This window comes from Scatophagus argus, chromosome 5 (genome assembly GCF_020382885.2).
Source record: "Scatophagus argus isolate fScaArg1 chromosome 5, fScaArg1.pri, whole genome shotgun sequence".
Taxonomy (NCBI): Eukaryota; Metazoa; Chordata; class Actinopteri; family Scatophagidae; genus Scatophagus; species Scatophagus argus.
Genome location: NC_058497.1, coordinates 24813343 through 24840304, shown reverse-complemented (window position 1 = coordinate 24840304; position 26962 = coordinate 24813343). Strand labels below are relative to the sequence as shown.

The window sequence follows — 26962 nt, the reverse complement described above, 5'->3', positions numbered from 1 at the left end:
TCGAGCCTGAATGATGTCAGACTTTTTATAGTCTTCTCTTTAAAAGTCTTCCTGTGCGTGTGCTCTGCTGGTGGATCCATTCTCCCTCTAATTCAGATAGTGAATTAACTTTGGGTCATTTTGTTATGTGTGAGCTTGACTCTTGCTGTCTAACCAGGCACAAAAGGTAAACATTATGAAATGAAATCAACACGCTGCAGTGCTACAGACGCTACAGACACCCATCAATGCATTCAGGCCATTCGGGCGTCTTAAACCTGTGAGTAAAAGTGATTTATGTGCAATCTGCAATTAATGAAGAAAGATGAATTTTCAGAGCAGATTCTGAGTTGCTAACAGGATGTAACGGGTGCCCCTGCGGAGAAATGCTTCTGAACAGGAAGCCGGCAGGGAGCTCCAAGCACGAGTGACTCTTCTTGCAGAACTGCAACACACACTCACATACGCTCACTCACTCACACACACACACACACACACACACACACACACACACACACACACACTCACTCACTCACACAAACAGACACATTTCAGTAGCTGAGACTGAAACTTACACTGAAAACCCCAAGCAGCACAACTGCCATTAAACAGCTACAAGCAAGGCATATGCAGATAACTGCACACACACACACACAAACACACACACACACACACACACACACACACACACACACACACACACAGATGTTAGTTTTGCACTGTGAGGATTTGAACTTTTACCTTTAATCTTAACTCTACCGCCTCCAGTAGCTTTTTGAAAACTGATTACTGACACAGTTTTCTTAAAGACCTTTATCCTCACAAGTTCAAACCCCATCCCCCGACACACACACACACACACACACACAAAATTACAAACAAAATGACACAAACATGAAAGGCACCGACATGAAAGAAAAGCCTCTGAATCAACCTCACATGCACACACACCCAACAGGAAGCAGAATTGGATGAGCAGAGAAAAAAAATGTTTGAGAAGAAGGTGTGAGAGATGGAGGGAGGGAGTGACAAGAGGCAGGGAGGATCGATGGCAGGCTGAGAAACAGAAACAGGAAGGTGTGTGTGTGAGTGAGTAGGTGAGTGTGTGAGAGAGAGAGAGAGAGAGACGGCAGCAGGACGACAGTCAGAGAGACAAAGAGACGCAGAGTGTCTTTACTCAGCAGCTCCCTTCTTTTGACAGGTTATCAGTCCTGTGGATGCAGATGACCCTGAGTGTGTGATCGTGTGTGTGTGGGGGGGTGTGTGGGGGTGTGTGTGTGTGTGTGTGTGACAGAGACAGAGAGAGAGCGTGTGTGTGACATGCCTGAGGAGGAATATTAGCAGCACAATCGTCAGAATGGATTTCCAGCACAGGGCAGCTCTGGATATCTCCACCAGGGACCCTCAGGATGACTTCGAGATCCTGCTGAGAGTCGGAGGAGGAACCTACGGGGAAGTTTACAAGGTCAGAGCCGCCGCTTTTCAACCCGTCTGTCCTGCCGCTGCTCAGAGGCTCAGCTTTGCGGTTTGTGTCAGACCTACAAACATCTCATTTGTCTTGAAACATTTTGGAGAAGGGCTTCCTGAAACAGTTCGGGAGACCAAACTCCTTCACTGTGAGATGAAGTTTAAGGCTGTCAAACAGAGTCAAGTCGCTGCCGTGAAGGGGATGTTTGGCACCTCAAGTCGAGCGTGTCTTTCTTCTGCCTGCTTTCGCTCGTTAACTGCGTCCCTTCACAGCCCTTCACAGTGTGACCTGCACCTTGAGAGTAGACATTTGGCTTCTCTGGGATGAATAAACGGTTCGCTGCTCGGTGGGAAAACTTAATGAATTTGGGAGGAAAATATGGGTGTGATTAATGTTAGTCTCACTGGTTGACTGCAGTCAGTGCAGGCCTGTTGGAGGAAGTGGTTTTACATGAAGTGAAAGTATTCTTGCAAATAGCTGATAGCTTTTTTTCCCCTTTTTTTTTGAGAATTTTACTCCAACCGAAAGACGTGAACTCTGGATTGTAACCGAAATCCTTCAAGGTAGATTTCGAAAAGTATTTAAGGACTGCAAGCTGTGAACAAAACTTAAAACCCAACATGTGAACACATGTGTGAAAGCACAGAAGTTGAGTCAGGAGTTGCTTTGTTCACCTGTGATCAAACCCTTCACTGTGATTGGATGGCTGATCCTTTTCAGGTGATTCTGTTTGTTTTTTTCTTGTAAAATCTTTCATCTTTCATCTTAATCTCAGCTCAGGTTTTTGTTTGTCGGAGTCTCTCTTGAAAAATAAGCTTTTTTAATCTTATTTTTCACTCACACACACACACACACACACACACACACGTGTACAACAAATCAAACCTTCGCCAGAGATATCACATTTAATGCTAATTTTATCTGTGGCGTTGGCATCGACACAGCTGGAAAACAAAACCTGAACTGAAACATCTGTATGTGTTTGCCATCTGTATATCCCAGCACTAATATACAACCTTCTAAAATAAAAATACCAAATGCTTCAATGCTAAACGTCTCCTTTTTCAGTTCAGGTTTTGTTTTCAGCACCAGATGTTATTTTCAATGCCAACATTCGCTTTTCTGGCCCCGCAGGTTTAGTTCCTCATTGCTGAACACAAAACAACCTTTGTAGAGTTTAGGTTGAAGTCAAAAACGCGCTCAGCGCTGAAGCCTCCGTCGGCGCTCGGTTAGATGATGTCACAGAGATCACCTGGTCAGCTCGCCCAAATCTGATTGGAGCCCGAGGTCCCGCTTCGCGTTAACGCTGTCTGCTCGTCCAATCACGCAGAGAATTTTGGCTTTATGCTCTGAGGTCCCACGGGTTGTGAAACTTCTGCCGCCACCTCGTCACAGTGGAAGTGAATGAAATCCTGTTCACAGCGTAGAAAACCTACGTGTGAAAATGCCAGCGCGAATCGACTTTACAAACAGATTTTCTGTTCCTCACCTGAGCCATTTCTCCTTTAGTGAACAGCACATCAAAGCTTTGGCACATAAACGCAAAGCGTGCGTGTGTGTCGACATCACGAGGGACAAACTGGAAAGACAGTTTTGTGATTTGGGTTGAACCGATCGTTAATGGGATCAAATTCAGATTTAGTAAAACCAGCAGTGGGCTTAGTCTTAGTCTTAGTCTGACATAAGATTTCTACTAAATACATGAAACTGTGGAGGGAGCAACTGAGAGCTTGAGTTTAACATTTTAAAAACACGTCACAGCACGCAGAGTTTCTGCGCTGATGTGTTTTACTGAATGTCTTCCAGAGGTATCACTCTGTTCATTTTATCGAGGAGTCTCCACAGTAAGCCAGTTGTGGCTTCATGTTAACGAAGGACAGTGAAGTGAACACGTGGCGCCTCGCTCATGTGTAGGTGTACAGTATTCTCAGGATTTCCTGGTACTTTCCACACAGCCAGTCACACCTGAAACAATGATGTATGGAAAAGCTGCTGCAGTTAAAACTCACAACGGACTGTTAGGTTCTGTTAGCATTAGCAGCTCCACACCAGCCTGCCAGCCCTCATTTCACAGAGCCAAACGTTCACCTGACCTTCTCAGTAAGGCGACGGAGCCGCGGGGCAAAGGAGAAGGTGGAGGCCAGCGCGGGAGGCCGAGGGCGGATGGATGGATGACGGGAGAGGGCGGCGTACGTAAACTGCAGGCAGATTAGATGAAGTCGGGCTGGTGGGAGGAAGGCAGACCAGTAACGGTCTCTTTCTTCTCTCGTGGTTGACGTTCATTTGCAAATAAATTTGCTTGAAGGGCATGAGTTCACCATCAGCTGGGGGTGAACTGCGACCGACTGTGGAGGTCAGAGTGGGTGGATGTTCTTCACCCGTTTATCTACCAAGACAGAAACATAAATACTCTTACTGTGCTGTAGGATGTTGTAGGGGCAAACTAACAGTAAACTTCTGAGGTCAGCCCAAAGTCCGTTCACAGTACCGGAGGTCTTCAGCTCTTTGCAGTCGGTGGCTGAGGGCAGATGTTCTCGTGGGCCAACACCCGACTGTTTCTGTGATTTCACGTCAGAGTCGATACCATCGTACCGTCGTAGTTCTGAAGAACGTGACACTAAAAGCAAAAAGACTGAAGAGTTTCTCCGCTTGAATCTTGGATGTTCCTCAATGTGATGGATTTGTGGGTTTTTTAACTTCAAAACAATATGTAAAAGCATGAATAAAGGGGCTGAAACTGTTAGCATCAGCTTCACCTTAGCATGTTAGCACGCTAACATGCTAATATGCTTCTCGTTCACTGAATAATACTTTTGTTCAGCTGTCTGCTTCTTATTCATTCATGATAATTTGGGTAAATAAAGTCACTTTGCTTCGGTGCTTGAAATCTCCAGACTGAACTGCAGTATTTAAGCAGTGAAGTCTTAATAATGTGTTTCTGTGCGTAAAGCTCGTGGCAAGCGTTGGCCTGAAGGTCCTGGCTGTGTATTTGCAGTAACTAACCTTTTTGGTTTGGGTAAAAATATATAATTTAAAACCAAATAAATTGCGCTCTGTTCTGTGCTGCGTCTCCGTGACCTCATGATGTGACGACTGGCACGACTCAAAAGGGACCAGAACAGAACAGTGTAGATGGTGAGAGCTGCTGTCAGGCTGAGCAGAGCCGAGCTGCTCTGAGATCAGCAGGATCTGCAGTCAACACGCGTGAACTGCACATGTGACTGATGTAAAGCAGGTAGGCTGCAGGGAGAGCACACTTCCTCAAACAGCTTAGACAGAGACTCAGTTTTGCATAGCTGTCCTTACTTCACACTGGGACACACACACGGTCCCACACACACTGATATACTCTAACACACACACACACGTGCAAATGTTTTTGCATACGTGTTGCTTCACTGTCACTATAGCAGAGGTCAGCCTGCAAATTCCACACTTTTGCACCATCAGCAGCAGTGAGAAAGTAGGCCTGTGTGTACGTGTGTGTGTGTACGTGTGTGTGTGTACGTGTGTGTGTGTGTGTGTGTGTGTGTGAGAGAGAGAGAGAGAGAGGCAGCTTTTCACCCTTCAGTGGATCTCAGCAGAGACGAATGTCGTGTTGGTCATCTGGCTGCGGTTTTGTTTGCATGTTTGCATGTTTTTGTTTATCTGAACCAACGCGATTCGACTTTCCCGGATCGTGTTGTTCTGATGGTGTCACCGTCACCCGTTAGCAGGTTTATCTCTGCACAATGTGATGCATCGCGTCTTGTGTGTGAGGAGCAGGTTTTTTCCCCATTAAAAGAGCCACTACATGTACTGATGAATCATCAGTGTGTCAAATCAACAAGTTACCGACGAGCTGCAAGTTTAAATGAACACATTATACAAAGAATTATGACAATAAAAAAAGTAAATGAGAACTTGTGTGTGTTGGGGCAAAGTAAATCGATCACACGTATCGAGAAGTTGTTGTGGTTGCATTTATTTTTATTTCATAGTGTGAAACAAGAGTTGTCACTGAATATATGGTGGCATCCACCCAAACAACATTTCTGTCTGCTGAGACATCACACTCTTTGGCTCCTAACTTGTTTTCTTTGGCTCGACTGTGCTGGAAATAGAAGCTGGTTTGACCTGACGAGCGACAACGTGGATGTGCAGCCACCTGTAGCTGATTTCGATGTGTAACGACATGAACACGCTTACAAAGAGAAAGACTTACTTGTGTTTCGACGTGAGGAAGTATTTCATGTTCCCAAATGAGCCCTACACCCTCACGTCTCCAAATGAATCCTCAGTGACAAGACCCTGAAGAACACACACTGAGAGCGAACGCATGAATGGTCAGGATGCGCAACAGACGACACTTTGATAGTTTAGAAACTGTTGTGCAGGTTACATATTCTGTGGTGCTCAGATTTATCCGGCACACTGGAGGTGTGACAAAGCGGCTCCTACGTTCTCCGGGTCCTGTGGTCCCAGGTCCCACGTGCTCAGGGTTCTTTGTTCCCCCAGCTGAAGGGTTGTGGTTTTGTTTTACCTGAACACGACAGGAGGGTCCAGCATCCTGCATTAGCAGTGCTTTGAGCTAATGCTAATGCTAGCACAGCCACATGCCCACACGACAACGCTGACATGCTAACGTTGAGCAGTATGTTTACCGCATTCACCTTTTAGTGCGTTTGCTAACCCACAGAGGCTGAGTGTCTGTGGGGTAATGCCTCCAGGATAAAAATATCCACTAAATGACGTAGAGGGTGAATCTGCTGCTCTAAGCCTGCTCATATAACCACAAACATTCAGCGTAACGTCTGCACGTAAAGACCATCTGCAGCGTTGGTCTTTACGTCAGGGGCTCAGTTGCATTTGATCACAGTCACAGTCTTGCCAGCTTTGACTCAGACTTGACTCGTCAGTGTTCCCCTCCCATGTAATTCATTTTAAACCTAAATCATCTCTTTTTATTAACATTTGGCCATTTATGTTTCTTCCACTGCGTTTAGCGGTTTAAAAACGGGTGTGAAAAGTTCTTTGGAGCAGGAGTCGCTCGAGTCGCTGTGCTCTGAGAATCCGATCACGTCGGGATCTGCCTGCTGTCGCAGTAAAGCCTGACTCTCCGTATCAGAGGTGGCTGGTGCCTCTGAACTGCAGTTGGGGTTGCTCTTCGATATGGTGCAGCTCTAGTTTCAGCCTCACAGAAGCTGCGGGCTGCACCTGGTGTGTGTGCAACCTCAGACGCAAAATGAAGAAGTGAGATAAATGAGCAGTGGACTGCATGCAGGAGCTGCAGAGTCGACTCAACTGTGTCAGGTTTCTGCTAAAACACTGCGGTTTTGTGCATGTGTGTGTGCGTGTGTGTGTGTGTGTGTGTGATTTACAATGAAGTGTACAATGAATTTTGGCTGTTCCTGATTTATTGTAAACATGAAAAAAAAGAGGAAGAAAGATCAGTTATGATGCCGAGAACATCAAACAAATTGCGGCCACCAGCCCATAACTGATGTTTTGTGTGTGTGTGTGTGTGCGTGTGTGCGCGCGTGTGCGTGTGTGTGTGTGTTTGGAGTTTTGGAAAATTTGCTTGTATGATAAAAGGTTCACAGCCCAGGGAGAGGACAGATTGGAGGTTTGATCTGAGTGTGAGATGCTTCAAAGGTGTCTGGTGTGTTAGAAACTGATAAAACCGTGAACATGGCAGCCACTGGACTCGACTTCCTTCAGCTAAATGAAGACAAGACTGTTTTGTCCTGTTTGCACAAGAACCACGAGACTCAGTTCTCATCTGGACTTCTTGTTTTTTAACAACGACAAGCAAGTCAGAAATCTTTGCGAGAACACGAAATCACAGCTGAAAAGGCAAACGCACACGTCTGAGCGTCTGTCCGCACGCCGTCGTCTTAACGCAGCGAGAACCAGAGGATTCACGTCCAGGCATGAAGCCTTTTTATTTTCCAACAGGTCAGACTCATTTCTGGGGACGTCTCCATCAGGTGACCTCTGATCCCGGCGTTCGGGTCCCAGCTGAACACCACTGCGGATCAAGTACAGCCCGCCGTGGCGTCGGATGTCCCGGATGCTTGACCTGTCAGAGGCTGTAATGTTTTAGACCTTCGTCGATCACTTGAACCCGCTCGCCTTCTCGGGTCATGACAGTCTGTGAAGTGTTCACAGTTTATCAGTTTCCAAACGTCTGCCTTCTGTTGAGTGTCAGGTGGCGCCGTGCCATCCATGATGAGTAGATGCACGTTGCAGAGATAAAACGGTTCCTTGCAACTGTGGGTTATCTGAAGTAACTGGGTCATGAGACATTGGCTCACTTTTTGTAAATGTAATTTGTTTTGTGGCGCTTGGAGCACCACAAGTGAAGTGTCATCGAGCTCCGTTTTAGTTGTGTAGTTCTGATTGGGGTGAACCACCGTCTGGTGGTCTGGTTATTTTTTTACATTAAAGTTGAATTAGTTAGTTAGTTAGTTAGAATATGAGGACAAAAGTATCCAGACACGCCTCTCTATGGGGCCGTTCCTCAGGGTTTGGGCTCGGCCCCTGACTTCCAGTGAAGGGAAACCTTAATGCTTCAGCATACCAAGACATTTTGGACAATGCTATGCTTCCAACTTTGTGGCAACAGTTTGTTGAAGGCCCTTTTCTATTCCAGCATGACTGTGCCCCAGTGCACAAAGCAAAGCTCCATAAAGACATGGTTGGATGAGTTTGGTGTATAATCCAAGCCAGTTTATAAACTTTTACTTCCTGTCTGCGACCTTTCATATCAACAGGTTAATCTGTTTTTGTTTATTCTTAAAGGAATATTCTGTTCCTGTTGATCGTTAGCTTGACGAAACCTGCGGCTGTCGCCGACTTTAGCGTGTTTATGATCTCGGTTACTTTGCGTGTGTGCAATTCAGAGGTCAATGACAGGAAAGACCCCCCCCCATCACTCATCAGTGGAAATGTTGCTGTGGAAGGTCCGCGGCCTCCACTCCGACGCCCAACACGTGTGTGTGTGTGTGTTTGGTTGTTTACTGATCACTTGTGAGTCATATTTCCTCTCAGTGACCTCTCTGATGTCACACACACACACACACACGTGTTCTGAGTGGAGTTTTCCACTGTCATTGTTGTTTTCATCATGTCACTTCGCTTTCAGCCACTAAATGCTTTTGTTTTTCACTACCGTACTGCACGTGTGAGTAAGTCCTGCATGCCTCAGTTGTAACCAGAAGTGTTATGCAATAATTTCTAAAAAAAAAAAAAAAAGTACTGTACAGGTACGTGTAATCTGCTGTCTAGTGACAAATATGACTAATCTTTCCCAGAAACACGGAAGAGCAGTTTCTCTTAACAACACTGTCACAAAAGTGCACAAAGTCATATTCTTGATTTTGAAACTAAATCAAATTACTCATGAACCTAAATGGGTGAACGAGACAATCGACCCCCAGCCTTTTAGCTGCTTTTGTTTGTGTTCTGTTTGCATTGTGAGGCAGCACATACAGACTGCGACGTGTTTCCAGCTCAGGAAAGCCGTCATACACAAAAAGCATGAGATGTGCAGGTGAGTGGCTAAGAAGGAGCGTCAGCCAAATACTGTTCTCAAGTTGTGACACTCGCGCCTTTTCTGCCGGATGCGTCGGCATGCAACTGCTTTCTTAAAAGCTGAAGGTTTGTCTTTCTGGTCAAACGTTTGGGCAGAAAAGCGAAGGAGAATAAACAAGCAGGAGAAGGAGGCGAAAAACAGTCAAGTTGGAGGAAAGATTAGCCAAAAATTTGCCAATGTACAGATGCGTTCACGATGAGTGAGAAATATTGTTAATGTTCATAAATAACACAAGCTCGGCCCGTCATACGCGCACCACGGCGACGCTTCCTGTCGAAGTTCCTCCAGTCGCTCAGAGCCTCATGACGATCAACACAAGTCCAATCGAGGCTCTGAGGAAACACCAGGTGCAAGACAAACACTCCCACAGTGCAGAAAAAACATCTATCTATAGCTGTTTCATTAATTATGGAAGTGCAACTGCCTTTCTCTTGCACCTGGAGACATTTTTAGTGTTTTAACCTTTTTGGATGTTTGTCAAACAGCAGACCAACCTCACATTAGCAGCCTGAGTTACTGTGACTCCTGTACAGCCCTGGTTTTCTGTTAAACTCCAGTGGCATCACCACTGATACCACGCAGCTTTATGGGCTGAAGAGTTCAGACATCCACCACTGAATCTCTTTTAGAAGACTCGTCAGCACGAAATATCTTCCTGTTGTTCTGGATAATCAGTGGAGCTCATTGTGTTCAAAAGGGGCTTTTTGGTTGAGAGCAGCTCCAGTGTAGTCTGCTCACAGCGAGGACAGCGTGTTGACCTGAATGACGTGGGCCTGCTGTCAGGGAAAACACGGCGGTGCGGCGTTTCTCAAGTTAATATGTCAAAGCTGTGAGCGCATTCGCCTGCGTTACGTTGGGGCGGCAGAGGAAATCTTATTGTTAGAAACCAAAGCTATTAGTATGGCCAGACGCCACCGGGCGAGAGTGAGCGTGTGGAAGGTGCAGCGTTGGGTTTGGCCACGAGGCTGATGCTCAAAATAAAAACGCCTTTCAGTTGTTTGTGACCACCCTCCTCTGTGACCACAACCCCTCGACTTTCCATTGTTCCATTTCAGTGTCAAACTCACTGAAGTCTAACACTAAAATGTCTCAGCTGCCTGAAGCGTCAGCTGCCATCGCACTTCATCATTTGTCGGCGGTTAGTTTGATTTTCCGACCAAAGGAGAGCGATAGCGAAGGCGGCCGCCCGTCTTCAAGAAAATGTTTCTTCTCTGTTGTTTTGCTTTTTCACTTAATTAGCACCTTAACACATCGCGCTGACGCCCGCTCAGTTCGAGGAACGTGTGACAACAAGCTCATTTTGTTGTAGTAGTTCAGCAACATGTGACTGTAAAGCTACGTCACGAGCCCGGGGTTGCCTTTTGGTGGAGGTCCTAATGCTGGAAGTGCACTGTATGGACAAAAGTATTGGGACACCTGACTATTACACCAGCTTCCACTCTTCTGTGGAGGCTTTCCACAACATGTTGGAGTGTTTCTGTGGGAATTTGTGCCCATTCATGCAGTAGAGCATTTGTGAGGTCACACACTGATGTTGGACCAAAAGGCCTGGCTCACAATCTCTGTTCCAGTTCATCCCAAAGGTGTTGGATGGGGTTGAGGTCAGACTTTTTGGAAGCATAGCATTGTCCAAAATGAAGCATTAAGATTTCCCTTCACTGGAAGTCAGGGGCCGAGAACAAACCCTGAGGAACAGCCCCTGAAAGAGGGGTGTCTGCATACTTTTGTCTATATGGTGTATGTGCACTTTGATGATATCTGACCCTTCAGATGTGGTTGTGTCATGATGTTAAGCGTCCCTCCGTGAGGCAGCGGAGTTTCCGTCGTCACTGTCCTACCTGTCCTGTCCTCACTGAGCAGGTACACGTATGACTGTCTTCTGTGTTCAGGAGTGACACAGTGTGAATGGGTATTTCCTCTCAGTGCAGTGGGTGGACCGGCAGTTCATCGTCATGTCTGAACTCCAGACTGACGTGTTTGTGAGGTCATCCTCTCCCCTCGCTCTCGAGTCTGAAAAGAGGAGTTTGTGCTTAATTTATCATCCTTTCATTCTGTTCATTTTGTCTCCATCTGTCTGCCGGTCGAGCTGCAAATCGTTTAAATTGCTTTTTTTCAGGCAAAAATGAGGAACATTTGCTGGTTTCAGCCTCTGAAATGTCAGGATGTGCTGCCTTTATATGTTGTTTTTTTCTTTTTGTAAATACTGTATTTTTTTTGTATTTTGTGTGTGTTTGTATGTTGCACAGGAGAGTCAAATTCCTTGTATGGTCACACGTACTTGGCAAATAAAGCTGATTGTGATTGTGATTGTGATTGTGGGACATCCATGACAGCAGCTGAAGAGTCTTTGGGTTTTGGACTTTCTGGAGACGTCACTTTGGAGCTCTTTGGAGCTCTGGACATCCGTGACTGCATTTTTCACATTTTCTTGACACGTAATTAATCAGTTATAATCAGTTTTTCATGGACATAATTGGCAGCCGCAGCCCTTCAGTCGTGCTGGCGCGGCTCATGACGTTGGTCCTGCGCCGTCGGCAGCTGCTCCTCTGAAGAAAAGGCAAAGCGATCCGGTTGTGTTGTGTTAAACTTTATAACAACAGGTTTGCAAAGTGTTCCTGAGCCCGTGCGGTCGCATCACCTGAGTAGGTGTACTCGGGTCACGATGTGACCTGCCCAGCATCACGCTGACCTGCAGGCAGAGGAGGAACCACCTGCAAGAGCTGAACCGAGTCGCCCTCGTGGAGGGACTGAAGGGTGGAGCACCGAACGGAGCGCGAGCGCGAGCGCGGCCACGAACTCGTGTGGTCAAATCGCTGCAGCACAAAGTCGACCTTTACTTATTTAGAAAATATTTCTGTGCAAGGGAAGTCATGGTGTCAGTTCACAAGCAGTGTGAATAAGCAAAGAGAAGTGAGACCGCTATCTGGAGTCACATTTTAAAGGTCAACATGAGTGTGTGTGTGTGCGTGTGTGTGTGTGCGCGTGTGTGTGTGTGTGCGTGTGCGTGTGTGTGTGTGTGTGTGTGTGTGTGCGCGCGCGTGTGTGTGTGTGTGTGCGTGTGCATGTGTGTGTGTGTGTGCGTGTGCATGTGTGTGTGTGTGTGTGTGTGCTTAAGACCACAGTGTGGGCTGTTTTTTGCACTCCACTGATCTGGACAGCAAACATGCAAATGAAGCTCTGCTGGCACACGAGAAAACACGACTCTGCCGCTCACACACTCACCGCGCTTTTGTCGTTTGTGTGTGCAGGCCCGCCACAAGCACAGCGGGGAGCTGGCAGCCATCAAGGTCATCAAGATGGAGCCAGGTGAGAACTTCAGCGCGCTGCAAAATGAATCACCTGCTCAGAACATTTCTGACATGTAAGATGCTGAAACGTGCTGCTGCAGAGGACGGATTGTCCCTCACGGCCGAGACGGGCAGGGACATGGAACATGACTACGCACTTTTACTTTACTTTAAGTACAAATTTGAGGTACTTGTACTTTATCTCCATCACAGAGGGAAATATTACACGTTTCACTCGTTTTCACAGCCATCTGCCACACTGCTGTGGGTGAAAGCAGCAGTTCAGACGAGCTGAAACATCCACAGCAGTGAAATACACATCGATGGAATATCAAAACACATCAGACACGACCGTAACACACGGAACACGAGTACTTCTCTCACACTTTGAGTATATTTAGCTAATAATACTTGCATGCTCACTCACAGGACTTTCACTCTGAATACTTCGTCCACTACTGTAAATAAGCATGTTTCCAACAGGTGGTTAAGATCCTCAGACTTTTATAGAACACAATAACCAGACCCCAAAGTCATCATGACTCACTGATGGGGCTTAGAACACAACATGACACTGCAGTCAAGTGCTGAAGGGCAGATCGAGACACACGCATACTGAAAGAGGGAGAAAGAGGGACTCATCATTTCCATCGCAGACACAGATAACCAGAGGAAGTCAGGCACTCTGACTACCAAAATAAGACTCCACTGACTCATTCAGTGTGTCAGCTTATTCTCACAGTAAGTAAAAACGTTGTATCAGGTTGAATCCTCATTTAGACTTCCTGTTCATCTGTTTGCACACTAATAAAAACTTCCCTTCAAAACAAAATGATTAATCCGTGCGTCTCAAAATGAGATGATTTACGCACAGACGCTACAGAACATCCGGTTACATGCAACATCAGCCTCACACCGACAGCTAAACAGACAAACATCTGCAGGCACACGTCACCAGATAAACAGCAGATAAACATCCTGCACAACATCACAACCCACTACAGCTGAAAGTCTGAATCCCAGGCCCGCATGTCGCGCGGGTCCCCTCTGACTACACCTGTGCTCACGTGTCACGTGATGACGTGATGGCGTCTCTCTGTCCTGCTCCACAGAGGACGATTTTTCTATCATCCAGCAGGAAATCGTCATCGTGAAGAGCTGCAAACATCCCAACATCGTGGCGTATTACGGCAGCTACATCCGGTGAGCCGTCTGGTCCTGATGTGTTCTCGTTCCCTCGTTAATCTGATGCTCTCGTTAACGCCGCGCTTTCCTCTCCTGCTGTCTGCAGGGCTAATAAGCTGTGGATCTGTATGGAGTTCTGTGGAGGAGGCTCTCTGCAGGATATCTACCACGGTGAGCCAGTGTGTGTGTGTATTTGAAAAACCAGCCCTGAGCAAACCGCCTCTATGACTTCTTAGTTTTTATTCATCTATTGCAAAGAAGTTCTGTCTATCAGATTTTTTTTGTGATTGATGTACAAATGAGAAAGCATCACATGTTAAATTAAAAACTCATTAAAAATCATTTAAACCACAGAAGCAAGGCTCAGAGCTGCACCTTAATGATGGAGCAATAAGGGGCACTTAAATCTGTTTTTACGACCTGACAATAAAAACTGAACACAATGTGTCCACAGGGGGCTGAATGTGTGGCTGCACCACTCAGAAAACGTTCAGTCCTCAGTGCTGATGTGTTAAATAATGTACAGAGCAGATGTTACTGCTGCGATGAGCTGAGACGAATTCTTACGTAAGTTCAAACTGTGTTCCTCAGTGACTGGTCCTCTGTCTGAGCCACAGATCGCCTACATCTGCAGGGAGATGCTCCAGGTAAACTTGTCACACTGATTACTCACTAATGACTAACTGTGGTCTGAGGATTAATCAGCCGTAGCTGCTGACAGTGACGTTCACGTCTTCACCTCTGCCATCGGTTTTGCTCTCCTCTGTCTCCTCTTTGTTTTCTCTGCATGGTTTGGTGGGTGAAAAGTAAAGCTCAACCATCACTTCTGTGATATTCACTGTGTGTGTGTGTGTGTGTGTGTGTGTGTGAAACCAGGGCCTGGACTACCTGCATGCACAGAAGAAAATCCACAGAGACATCAAGGTGAGCATGTCTGACGGTGATGCAGCACTTTTACTCCATATTTTTTTGCTTCCTGTCTTTGCGTGTCTTGTATTTATTTGTAGTAAAGCACATTGGACTGCAGTAGATGAAAGTGCAGCTACAAGCTAAAGCAAACAGTGTGCTCAAGTTCAGGGTTTGAACACAGTATGTAGTTCTGTCATCTATTTTGTTATCCTGTGTCTTTGAAACAATTTTCCACTGCAGTTTCGTTCTGTTGCATTGGCCCACTTCTGGTTCTGGTTCTCAGTCCGGCCTGGTCTGCCCCTGGCCTGAAAAAACACTCCTAATCCTGTGTGTGTGCTAAACCGCACTCGTGAGCGCAAACAGCTGCAGAGCTAACAGGCTAACAGCACTAACCTGCAGCTATGGTTAGCAGCAGCTAGAGGTTGCTTTCAGGAAACTCTGTAAATCACAGAGAGACGAGGCAGAGCAGCCAAGGGACAACAGAATGAACAGCAGAAAAACATTTTGTCCAGAAAATACAATCCAGTTTCACCACAGTCAGTAGTTTGTGTGACGTGAAGTGTTATTTTATTTTATTTTTAAGTTACTTTATTAATCCCAAGTTGGGAAATTACTTCTCTGCATTTAACCCATCACTGATTGAAACACACACACATGCAACATGCAGTGAAACACACAGAAGCAGTGGGCTGCATCAAGCGCCCGGGGAGCATATTGGCGGTTAAGTGCCTTGCTCAAGGGCACAGTCGGCTAATGGGGGGTGGGGACATTATCACTCCACCACACTCAAATGTTTCCTGCCTGTCCGGTGGGGGAATCGAACCAGCAACCTTCACACAGCAACCATCACAAGCCGCTTCTCCAACCTCTAGGCCACGGCTGCCCCCAAGTTAGGCAGAAGTAGCTGAGACAGACGCACCATTCATCTTCATTAGCTTATTTTTGTAATGCTCCTTTAAATTTTAAAGCTACCTGAAGAAAATCTGAAGAAATTCCAAACCCTGAGACATCATATAAATAATTTTCCTTGAAGCCGACTGAAAGTCACGCAGCAGACTAATTGAGACAAGCTATGAAACACACCACAACAATGAATGATTTCAACTGAACTTTGGGCCAGACTGCTAACAGATTTTAGATTTCCCTCCTGCGTGGGTTCAGTTAAAGATCACTGAGTGGGTAAAGGACTCTTTGTGTTTTCCCTCTGCGGTCGTGTCTGTGTTGTGTGATGATGTTTGTCGTCTGCCTCCAGGGTGCCAACATCCTCCTCAATGACCAGGGCGAAGTCAAGTTGGGTAAGTGGATGCCTGCTCTGCGCTGAGCTGAAGGGTTAAAATGAGTCACCCGCTGAAAGAGTGACGCTTCATTTAACACATCTCTGCTGTCTCATTTGTATGCTGTTTAAGGAGTGAATGGACCCCCTTATGGACCTTTACTTTGTGGTGGTCGGAGCTTAATACTCAGCTGCAATATGTTTCATTCACAAAGTTAATTTTATTTCAAAATTGGGTTTTGCACCAAAGACTTGCTGTACAGTTTGGTGGGAGCGTGAGGATCTCTGACATAAATGGTAGAAAATGGCAATTAAACTGATTATGTTTACCGTTTTCGCTGTTGTGCAGCTGACTTTGGCATCTCAGCTCAGATCACCGCCACCCTGGCTCGGCGCATGTCCTTCATCGGGACGCCATATTGGTAAGGTCGCACCTTAGAGATCAGTCTCAGTCTGAACAGTTAGGTATTTCACAAGATGCACCTTTAACGTCTGCACTGTTTCATGTTTTCATGTCTTTGATTCCTTTTTTCATCTCATTTCGTTTCTTTGTGTGATCTGTTTTGTTCATAACTCATGTATGAGCATATGTGAAGGAGTCTGACGTCAGGAATTTCAGTGCCAACGACTGCTTCATTGTAATTCTTGGTGTATCTGTCAAATGAAGAACTAAACTATATGTCAACATGAGGAAATTGATGTCATGTGGGCTTAAACAGCTTAAATACCTGTTTTACTGCAGATGATCCAGAATATTTTTTGTTATTAGCACAACTGCTTGACTTCAAAGTTTCCCCTGCTATCAGTTTTCACAAGGCCACAATGTGATGTGACCCAGCCAGAGAAATTAGATTATTTTTCTCGTTAGAAGCTCAGACAGAAAGTTGTAATGTAAACACTGATCAACTGTGCCTTGTTGCTGTTTCCCTCCTGTCCTCAGGATGGCGCCAGAGGTGGCAGCAGTGGAGATTAAAGGTGGCTACAATGAACTCTGTGACATCTGGTCTGTTGGCATCACAGCCATAGAGCTGGCAGAGCTGCAGCCACCGATGTTTGATGTCCACCCACTGAGGTAAACACACAACCTGTGTGTGCACTCCAGTACATGTGCAACACACACACACACACACACACACACACACACACACACACACAATGCACACGTTACCACCCATGATGGGGTCTTATTGTATTCCATAGAAAACATGGAAATAATGTTTCCACCGCCCACACGTCCGGTGAACCGTCTGTATGTTCACACACACACACACACACACACACACACACACACACACACACACTGACCTTGGTGAATGCAGCACAAAACACCCTGTGGTTACAGTTCAGCCTACAATCTAAATGTGTTATACAAGTATGTGACATTTATGCGCATGAACACACACACACACACACACACACACACACACTCTGATCACTGTGGTGTACTCTGTTGTTTCCTGTAGGGTCCTGTTTCTCATGTCCAAGAGCGGCTACCAGCCTCCTAAACTGAAGGACAAGTCGAAATGGTGAATAAAGACCGACAACACACCACATGTCTTATATTTCTATCATCTCACCAGGCCAGCAGACGGTTCTGACAACATGAGAAAAGCAGATATGATCAGATGCAATCAGACTTCCCAAACCTGAACAGATGATTTCGTGAAGTACTGTTACACACATCAGATATTTAAAAGAAGTAAAAGGACCTGCTTGTAAGAGTTGTGTTGTTACGAACTAACAGACAGGATTTAAATGCAGTTTATTCACTGTGTGTATCCACTTTGGTGTGTATGTTATCTTTATATTTTTATAGTCACTTACTGCTCCCGGGACTTGAGTCCTAATTTCGTACCATAAACATGCGAATGTGAGCTGGTATGACAATAAAGTTCCTTGAATCCTTGAATAACACACTACTGACGTGTCTCCTGGCTGCAGGTCCTCCGTGTTCTATAACTTTGTAAAGGCCATGTTGGTGAGGAACCCGAAGAAGAGACCGAGCGCCGCCAAGATGCTCTCGGTCAGTACTGCTCACACATGTTCAGGTTTACAGTACACAGCGTCTGTTCTAATGAGTGTGGAAAGTCTGATGGATTGCTACAAGCTGTCAGTTAAATACACATTAATTCTGACTTAATATGTTCTCACAAGAGTTGGAAAATCGAGAGGCAGCAGTGATTTGTATGCAAGCTGTCATAAGGAGCAGCCAGCAGCTATCAACTCCAAATAAAGATGCAAATGTTTGCTGACAACTTCATCTAAAAAGGTGATGGTCTTCATAAAATACACACGGAGGACAAGCTGGAACAGCTGGACGGCCCCCTGGTGGCAGGCTGCAGTACAGCTCATAAACCCCCTGCACGTCAAATAAGATTTTCCTGAAGATGGTTGCTCTCATTTTACTGAGTTCTTATGTTTGTTCAAGTGTTCATTTTTCTGAGAAGTGTGGTTTTAGTTAGTTAGTTGGTTGGTTCTGCTGCCCCCAAGTGGCTGAAAAGTTGTTACTGCAGGCTTACAACAACAACAGGTGACCAGAGCAGCCTTGACTGACTGTCATCCAGTTACAGTCTGGTTTGAGTCTTTCCTCAGTCTCCTGTAATCTTTGTCTTCATTTGGACTGGAGACTGAGCTGTCCTCTATTGTGTCCCCTCTCTGCAGCACATGTTTGTGACTCAGGGGTGTCTAAACCAGGACCTGACCCTGGATCTGCTGGAGAAATATCGAAACCCTGAGAAACTGAAGGCCTGCATGGTGACAGAGGACGACGAGATGGAAGTCAGTCACGAGTCAACTTTAATCATAAAACTTAGCAGAAACCTTGCATGTTATCGCCCTCCTCATTGATTATTTAATGCATTATTTAAATGTTGGTGGGGTTTAATTTGATTATCTGCTGTCCTTCTTCCTTCTTCTACTTGGGATTACAGACTTAGATTAATCATATGTTCTGTTCATGATTTAAGGTGGGGGTTCCTCTGAAGAGGATCCAGTCCATCAACAAACACAACCGGGCAGAGAGGACAAACTCGGACATAAACTGTAAGGACACACACTTTCACTTGAGTCATATTGTTATGAACCTTGCTGGATTAATTAACATCAGATGGAGTTTGAAGAGCTGAGGTTTCATAACATTACATAAGTGTAATCATAAGTATCACTAATTGATTCCTGTTTTTAGATCCACATTTTCATTCCATTTTTATTCAAATGTTCCCATTCATGTTAGCAAAAAAAGGAAAAAGAAGTCACCTCCGTGAACAGTAATCATCTTCATTTAGAGTGTTGAATATTCGTGCATCATTTCACTCATCCTGCTGTGCTGACACGTTTGTTTCATCCCGTTTTGCTCTGTGTTTACTGGGTGAAAACAATCCAAGTGTATTCTGCTGTTGCTGTGACTGAAGTGTGTCTGTGTGAAACGACTGCGACGTTGTGTTTAATCTTTGTGCTGGTGGTTGTTCAGCGGAGCAGATCTACACTCGCAGGCCTATGAGGAGAGAATCACCAAATGCAACGGTGAGCTCATCCACGCAGACGTACACAGCGTGCAGTACACACAACACACAACACACACACATGCGTTCAAACTGTGTACTTTGGCAACATGCGGGTGCTTACTCACGTGTGGCTCATAGCAGATTCATGTCCTTTGGGCTGTTTTGTGCTGTTTAAGTGTCAGTCTTACCTTCACGTCTACTGAAATGTGTGTGTGTGTGTGTGTGTGTTTAGACATGTATCACTCGCGTTGAGGGGACATTAATCTGTACACGCAGTCATTTTGTGTGGACTCCTGCCTGCCTTATGGGGACAAATCATATGTCCCTGGAATATAAATGATTAAAATTTAGCACGAAGACTTGGTTTAAAGTCAGGTTTAGGTTTAGGTTTAGGTTAGGGTAAGCTTACTACATATTTGTAAGTTGTATTTATCTTTGTAGATAAAAAGAGATTCGTCTGCCAAAACCCCTCACATGTTATGTCCTGTACATGTCAACCAGAACTACAGGACTCGTCAGAGGTGATCTTTGTGCTCAGGAGTTGTCAGTTCCTCGCCTCATTTTGAGCACACACTCAATATTAATCATGAGCAACAAATCTAAATGTAACACAACAAACAAAGGATTGTGGATGGGGATGCGTGACTGCTGAGTTCTGTCTAACTTCACCCTCTCACCTCCTTTTCTTTACGCTTTACGGAGCGTGTGCTCCTTGACTGGAACCAGTCCCTCCAATATCGCTCATCTCTTGTGTTCTTTACAGTTAACGGCTTCGATGGGTTCAACCGGCAGCAGCAAGAGTCCACTGAGGTAACCGGATCAGCGATCATCATCATCAGATGGAATCACATTAAACACTAAAATCTGCTAAATGTCTTATTAACGGATCTAACCTCTTTAACAGGGATCAGGACACGGACTCGGACGATGACTACGATGATGTGGATATGTAAGACGCAGTTTCTGTCCATGTTTACCAAAACGCCACAGAGTGTAAAATTCTTATTCTTATTTCGTAACTTGTTAAGGCTCAGAGCAGGAGCCGCCTCAGAGACGTAGTGTTTAAACACAGTTGTTTCAGCAGACTGCGCTGACTCTTTCTCTCTGCTTTTTTTGCCCCCTCAGCCCTGTGATGCAGGACACCAGGTGAGCCAAATAAACACAAACTCCCATCTTTTTTAATAAGTATTTGCATCATTTGACACAGCAGACTGAACCAACGCTCTCTCTGCCAACAGCCTCACCCTGCCAGCTGACGACATCCCACCTCCTCTTCCTCCAAAGGTGATTAAACAACAGCAACGTCTCCATTTCTGTCTCACCGTGACGGCAAGGCCTTATTAAAACTGTTCTTACATCGTATTTACATAAGAATCACCGACCTCAGCTGTAAATGTAGCAGTCGGATTTCTGCTGTCAGTTCCTACCAACGACCTCGGAGCACATCAGACCATTTCTGCCTGTCTGTCCTCTCAAATTGTTTTGGATGAGAGCAGTAAGCAGTTCCTGGTGTTTAAAACATAAAAGCAGACGATACTCAGCCCGTCGGTTTGTTTCTGTGCGTGCAGCCCAAAGCGCGGACCAGCTCGGAGGAAAGCATGGCGTGGGAGGATGATCGGGTGAGGAAGAACAGCTCTCTGTACGCCCCCTCCCCCCTCATGAGGACCTCCAGTGGGACGCACGTCCGGCCTACGCCCCAACCACGAACCTCACGACACTCAGGTGAGCTGCCTCACCTTGGCAGTGTTCTGAAGAGACGTAGTCAGCTTGAATATGTTATCGCTTCCATGCAATGTTTCCAATATTTTCCCAATAATAACAAACATTAATACACAACTGATGAAGCGAAGCTGTGAGCCTCCACTGAGAAGTTCCATCCTCGGCATTAATAACCAGTCTAAAACCGTCTCTTAGCTGCTGCTGGAGGTTGTGCAACTGCAGAACATCAGAAAACACGTGTGCGCTTTTATGTGAATGAATGATGTTACACAGTTCCTCTTTGTGTGTTCGTGTGTGTGTGATTCAGACCCTGCGTCCCACAATATCCAGATGAACAACAACCCTGCAGACCTCCTTCCTCCTGAGCTTCCCCCTAAAGGCGTTCGCAGACGGCAACCCCCATCAAAGGTAGAACAGGAGATTATTATTATCTGCCCAGGAGAGCCTTGTATTAGATAAGATAAGATAAGATAAGATAAGATAAGATAAGATAAGATAAGATGAGCTTTATTGATCCCACAGTGGGGAAATTCACTTGTCGTGGCAGCTCACAAGAACAGAAAAAGTGTATGTAACCTACAACAGGTCATGAAGAAGAAATGTGCCCAGAAGACACCAAAATGCTGTTAGAATGAGCGAGCAGAAGGATGTTTATGATTTACACAAGCTAATTTTGAGCTGTAGCTGGTGGAGGAAAAAGAACTGCACGTTTCCATTTCCTTTTTCCACATCTTCTCTTCGTCACGAGCTCTGACGACACACTCATCGTGAGGTTTCCGTTTTTATTCTCAGGACCCCGCCGAGTGTTTCAGCCCCGTCATGAAGAAACCTCCTGTGAGTTTCTGCTGCTTCGCCGCCACACGTTCTCCTCGCTTCATTTGAGCTTCAGAGCCGAGTGTCTGAGCTGTTGGGAGGTCTTTCATGATTTAAGTGCAGGAGGATCCGTGTTTAAGATTATGAGGCAGGAACTGGTATTTCTGAAACCAGCATCACAAATTCAAAAAGCCCCAGCAGACAAAGCTGTTGTGTAATTTCAGTCTTTGTAAATATTAAACGTAAAGTTAAACGTTTCTGTACTTTTTTGTAAGACTTTAATCATACCTTCTTACCTACAACTGATTCATAATAAATGAAGTGAGAAGAGGAATAGAAGAACTAAAATCAGAAATGTAGAGAAGCCCCAGTCATGATCACCTGTGACGAATGCAGCTGTGTACCTGTACCTGTACCTGTACCTGTACCTGTACCTGTACCTGAGCAGACACAACCTTCCCAGCATGTTGCTGCTGCCGTCCCGACTGGTTTGAAACGTGTTGCTGGCACCAAACCAAATAAGCACATATTTGTTATGATCAGTGAAGTTGAGGTCAAACGTGTGCACATGTTGTCCAGCAGCTTCTGTAACAAAATAAAAGCGCATAATCATGAAGTAAAATTCAAAGCTGTCTTTGTCAGCATGTGGTTTAATGAGACCCACAGTATCATCACCTCGCTGACATTCACCTCTGAAACAGGAAGCGTTTTGTAGGCATACTGGAGGTGTTTGTTTTGTAGACAAAGCAGATAAATAAAGTCAGTCCTTTACGAGACTTCACGTAGTGGCTTGAAGTACTGTCTCTGCAGCAGAGGGGACAAAATGAATAATTAAACGTCCTCCTCTCTCTCTCTCTCTCTCTCTCTCTCTCTCTTTCTCTCTCTCTCTCTCTCTCTCTCTCTCTCCAGGTCTACTTTAAAAAGATCTTCCATGGCTGCCCTCTTAAAATAAACTGCTCCACCACCTGGGAAAACCCAGCGACCAAAGGTTGTCATCACGTAAAGCAGTAAATTTATCTGCTCCAACTTCTGTTTTGTCCTTCTGACCAGCCTGTTTGTCCTCTCCCTGTCCCTCAGACCAGCATCTGATCCTGGGAGCCGAGGAGGGAATCTACACCCTGAACCTCAGCAGCAGCCTGAACAGCTCAGAGACCACCATGGAGCTGGTAGGAGTTAGCACACACACACGTTCATCGAGGTCTTCTTTAGTCTGTGTTAGTGCTGCTTCGGCTTTGCTGCCGCGCAAAATATTGAAGATATTTTAGTAAAACAGGCTCTCCCAAAAGTCTGGAACAAATAATCATAAAAAGTGGCTACAGAGCTAAACGCATGGACGCCTTCTCCCTCTCTTGCAGTTGTATCCCGGGAAGTGCACCTGGGTGTACAGCATTAACAACGTCCTCATGTCTGTATCAGGTAAGTTAATGCAGTGTTGAATAACAAAAGGAACTGGACGGATCTGTTCCTCGGGAGTTCCTCATCTCGCTGGAGTTTTTAGTTTAACAAACATGATGAGGAGCTCATAATAATAATAATTAACAGCTAAAAGGATTTCTGATTCTTTCTGCTCTTAGATAAGGCAGCTAAACAAATTAAGAAAATGTTGAATGTTTGAATTCATCCTGACTCTCGTAGTTTAGCCCAGATAAAAAGATAAACATTCTGTCTTTTATCATGTTAGTGGCCTCATCAAAACAAGTGACGCTAAAACCGGGCAGCTCCGTGATGTGTTCTGCACTTTGATGTGGATTTAAAGCTTTACTGTGATGGATTTTCCTATGAAAAAGAACACAATATTTAGACTCGTACAAAAATAATCCCTCTCAGTCCCCACTAGAAGTGCATGTAGAAGTGGCCTTTATTCTCTTGTTATTTTGCTGCGATCGGGACGTTTCTCGGCTTCAGCAGTTGCTTACTCGTGTGTTTACAAATCCTGCGTGGTGTACCTTTAAAGTCAGGTTTACAGTCTCTACACTGGACTTGGTTGTGAACGCGAGTGTTTGACTCTCGGCAGGATGAATCGGTTAAATTCACTTTCAGACTGCATCTGACTCGATGTTCGCAGGTAAATCGTTGCAGCTTCACTCCCATTTGCTGAAGGAGTTGTATGAACAGGCCCAGAAGGACCAGAGGATGGTGGCCCTGCCGACTCACAGACTGTTACCACGGTAACGCTGGACTCTCTCTCTCTCTCCCTCTCTCTCTCTCTCTGTGTATTGAAGTCACTTTCTCTTTGCTGCTCATGCCAATCAAACCTCCATTTTCTGATTTGTTTTTCAGGAAATGTGCAGTGACCTGTAAAATACCCGATACTAAAGGCTGCAAGTCCTGCTCAGTTGGTGAGAATACATATAATTAAAATGATGCATCCACTTTTCTGTTCTTCTACGCCTCTCTGCTTCCCTTTAAATGGCTGTTGGCATCATTTGAAACCAAATTTAAGGCATTTTAGGGTGGAACCAACGTGAGGCAGTTTTTCAGTGTGAGCAGCTGAAACTTGAGCTGTGCCTTGTGTCCTGCAGCAGGTAGCGTGCAGAGAGGCTGTGTGTTCCTGTGCTGCGGTCTGGAGTCCAGTGTGGTGCTGCTGCAGTGGTACGAGCCCATGCACAAGTTCATGCTCATCAAGGTATGTGCAAATGGGATTGGCTTGTTTAAGGAAAGCGTTTGGGCTCTGCTGCCTGCTGCCTCGGTGAAGCAGCTCGTTGAAGCAGATGGTTAATGAGGACGCGTGGCTCTGAGGGTTTCTTCTGTCAGGTCCTTAAAGACACAACTTGAGCTGAACCTAACTTGATGTATTTCACTGCCATTTTCAATTTCTGCATCAGAAGATCAAGCCTGGCTTATTCCAGTTTTCTCCTGAACTGCATTTCATGCATGCATGTCAGAGCCGAGCTATCGTGTCAGTAAATTGACCCGTCGTTTTGCAGTCAATCTGGAAACAAAAATGTTTCTTATATACAAATTTCTGTTTTGACTAACTGTACTATTGACAGATTCAGATTGTGACGGTTGCACTGAGAATCAACTCGGCGAGCCGTGCATGTTCAAGGTGTAGACGTTGTACTTGCCTCTTTGGCACACGTGCACCAAAACACATTCAAGTTGCTTGACTGAATGAGAAAATCAACTCTGTTGTCCTTCGCAGATTTTAACTTTGACTGTCTTCATGATGTTAACACAACATTTTGTTTCTTTGTAAAGGAGCATATCATGAGAACAGCCAGTTCTGTGTATTACTCCATCAAAATGCATTTTCATGTGTATTGAAATCCCTGATGATTGTCAGTCTTTCAGTTTTTACCATTTTTTTATTGGCCTGTTAACACTGACAGCAGCTTGTAAAATGACTACTGGCAAGGAGGTGAAGCATTTTATGGCCACAGTTAAATTTATGAGTGTGCGTTTAAACCATAAAACCCTTCTGGTTTTTGAGAACAGACTCAGTGGTGCCCTCACGCTCCGTGCTGTGGCTGAAAGGTTGCAGGTTTAAGCATCCGTGAACAAAACATTTGACCTGCCTGCTTTGTTTTGTGAGACGATGAACCACCCAAAGACTTTTAAAAGCAGATTAAACTCTTGACTTGCACTTTCCCTCCTTCACGCTTGCAGCATTTTGACTTCCCGTTGCCAAACCCTGTGCGGGTGTTTGAGATGGTGGTGGTGCCCCAGCAGGAGTACCCGCTGGTGTGTATCGGTGTCTCTCGGGGGTCCAGCCCCAACCTGCCGGTCCACATAGACTACATCAACCTCAACTCCAACACATCCTGGTTCACCAACTCTGGCCTGGGTAGGCTGACTCTGCATTATTATGAAGAACAACACAACACCCTGATGTCAGCGTTTTCCTTTGGACGCTGTTGTTTCTGTTGTTGTTGTTGATGATGGTGTTTGTGTGTGTCCTTGCAGAGAAACCTTGCTCAGATGTAGTTCAAGTAAACCAGCTGGACAACACGTCACTGCTCGTCCTCATAGAAAGTAAGTAGCACAAATCTCACGCTGATGGAAAGTCTGGCAAAGTTTCTCGGCCCACGGGACATTTCTGAAGCTTCACGGTTAAACTAAACGTTCTGCACGGGTGAAAGTGCTGCGGCTGCGTCCGTGTTTCTTCCCACGCTAAGCCTCTCTCCTTCACAGAGTCAGTATATATAGTCGGTCTGGACGGCGAGTTGAAGAGCAGCAGGCCTCCGCCACACGACACCACCTTTTCTCACGAGGTTGAGTCTATAGGTGAGAACATCCCGCGACAAACCAGTGACACTTCCTGTGGTAGATGATCAGAGCTCAGCATCGACTCCGTCTCTCTGTCTGTCCGTCTGTCTGTCCAGTGTACTTTGAGGACACGCTGCTGGCAGTGTGGCGTCACGGCTGGCAGAGGAAAAGATACGGTTTCAACGAGGTGCTGGAGGAAACCACCGACGCCAGGAAGATCTACAGACTGGTGCAGTCTGACAGGTACGTTGACACTATTTACCATTCAGTGGTGTAACATTGCTCGGACATGTCATGTGAATATTAGAAAGTCATAGTCTGTCCGGTCAAAACTTAAGCAGGTATAAACTTAGAAAGTCCACCACCAACTATGTTTGACATCCTCATCATCTTCTCATTGCAGGATGGTTGTCTTGGAGACGCATCAGATCGAGGACCAGTCGGGCCTGTCCACCCTTTATGTCCTGGAAGTTGCCGAGAACTACGTGATGCTGCCCTGACGCTCCTGTCTGCTGGCGTCACGGGGAACTCCAAAGCCCACTTCGATATGAGCGCCTCCCGGGACTTTCATCTGTCATTATTAACTCTGACCAACATGGATGTATCACTGCCACAGCATTTCTTAATCCTGGGGATCCTGCTCTTAATTTATGCTAATGTCAGCTTGGTTTGTGAGATCCAGAGCAGAATCTCCAGAATCCACACAGCTGAGAAAACCCTAACTGAACCCTAACCTCCTCTGACAGTGAAGTGGAGGACCTGCTTTCTTCTGCCACAGTTTTCATCAGATCGAAGCGGTCGCCGCCTGCAGAGACTGAAACATATGGCTTCCCGGAGCTGCCACGTACACGCATAAAGGACTGGAGCATAGCAACACTGCTGCTCACGCTGTGTGTTTTGTTACCAAAGTTTGTATGAAAAATACACACTTCTTACTGCCGTTACACTGTAATAAAGATAATTACCACAAGATGAGGTGGGCTTTATGGACCGATAGTTACCTAATGAGAGGTGAAGGCTGATGAATTAATCCAGGTTAGT

At 45.6% G+C, this 26962-nt stretch overlaps 1 protein-coding gene across 3 annotated transcripts; it reads left to right on the top strand.

Moving 5' to 3' along the window:
- The first annotated feature begins 1078 nt into the window (after window positions 1–1078).
- On the top strand, window positions 1079–26893 carry LOC124059719 (mitogen-activated protein kinase kinase kinase kinase 5-like). 3 transcript variants are annotated; one of them, XM_046389980.1, is made up of 32 exons: window positions 1079–1444; window positions 12272–12329; window positions 13423–13513; window positions 13602–13666; window positions 14087–14142; window positions 14372–14419; window positions 15657–15699; window positions 16027–16099; window positions 16618–16749; window positions 17141–17203; window positions 17619–17700; window positions 18339–18455; window positions 18644–18719; window positions 19147–19199; window positions 19944–19990; window positions 20085–20129; window positions 20306–20326; window positions 20419–20464; window positions 20749–20902; window positions 21207–21307; window positions 21692–21733; window positions 22622–22700; window positions 22790–22878; window positions 23068–23128; window positions 23778–23880; window positions 23993–24051; window positions 24238–24338; window positions 25322–25499; window positions 25619–25687; window positions 25847–25939; window positions 26038–26164; window positions 26325–26893. In XM_046389980.1, the coding sequence occupies exons 1-32, from the start codon at window positions 1337–1339 to the stop codon at window positions 26419–26421; spliced, it is 2577 nt and encodes an 858-aa protein (XP_046245936.1). In that variant the 5' UTR covers window positions 1079–1336; the 3' UTR covers window positions 26422–26893. The 3 variants fall into 3 exon arrangements, with proteins under 3 accessions (XP_046245936.1, XP_046245935.1, XP_046245937.1); XM_046389979.1 differs by having other exon boundaries at window positions 24235–24338; XM_046389981.1 differs by lacking the exon at window positions 1079–1444 and adding an exon at window positions 11331–11965 and having other exon boundaries at window positions 24235–24338.
- The last annotated feature ends 69 nt before the right edge of the window (window positions 26894–26962 follow it).

Bases quoted from the DNA above. Each gene is read 5' to 3' on its own strand.
- LOC124059719 (XM_046389979.1), top strand. From the start codon at position 1,337: ATGGATTTCCAGCACAGGGCAGCTCTGGATATCTCCACCAGGGACCCT. The intron at 19,200-19,943 runs GTGAGCTCATCC...TGTTCTTTACAG, and splicing joins GAGAATCACCAAATGCAACG to TTAACGGCTTCGATGGGTTC. The intron at 23,881-23,992 runs GTAACGCTGGAC...TTTGTTTTTCAG, and splicing joins ACTCACAGACTGTTACCACG to GAAATGTGCAGTGACCTGTA.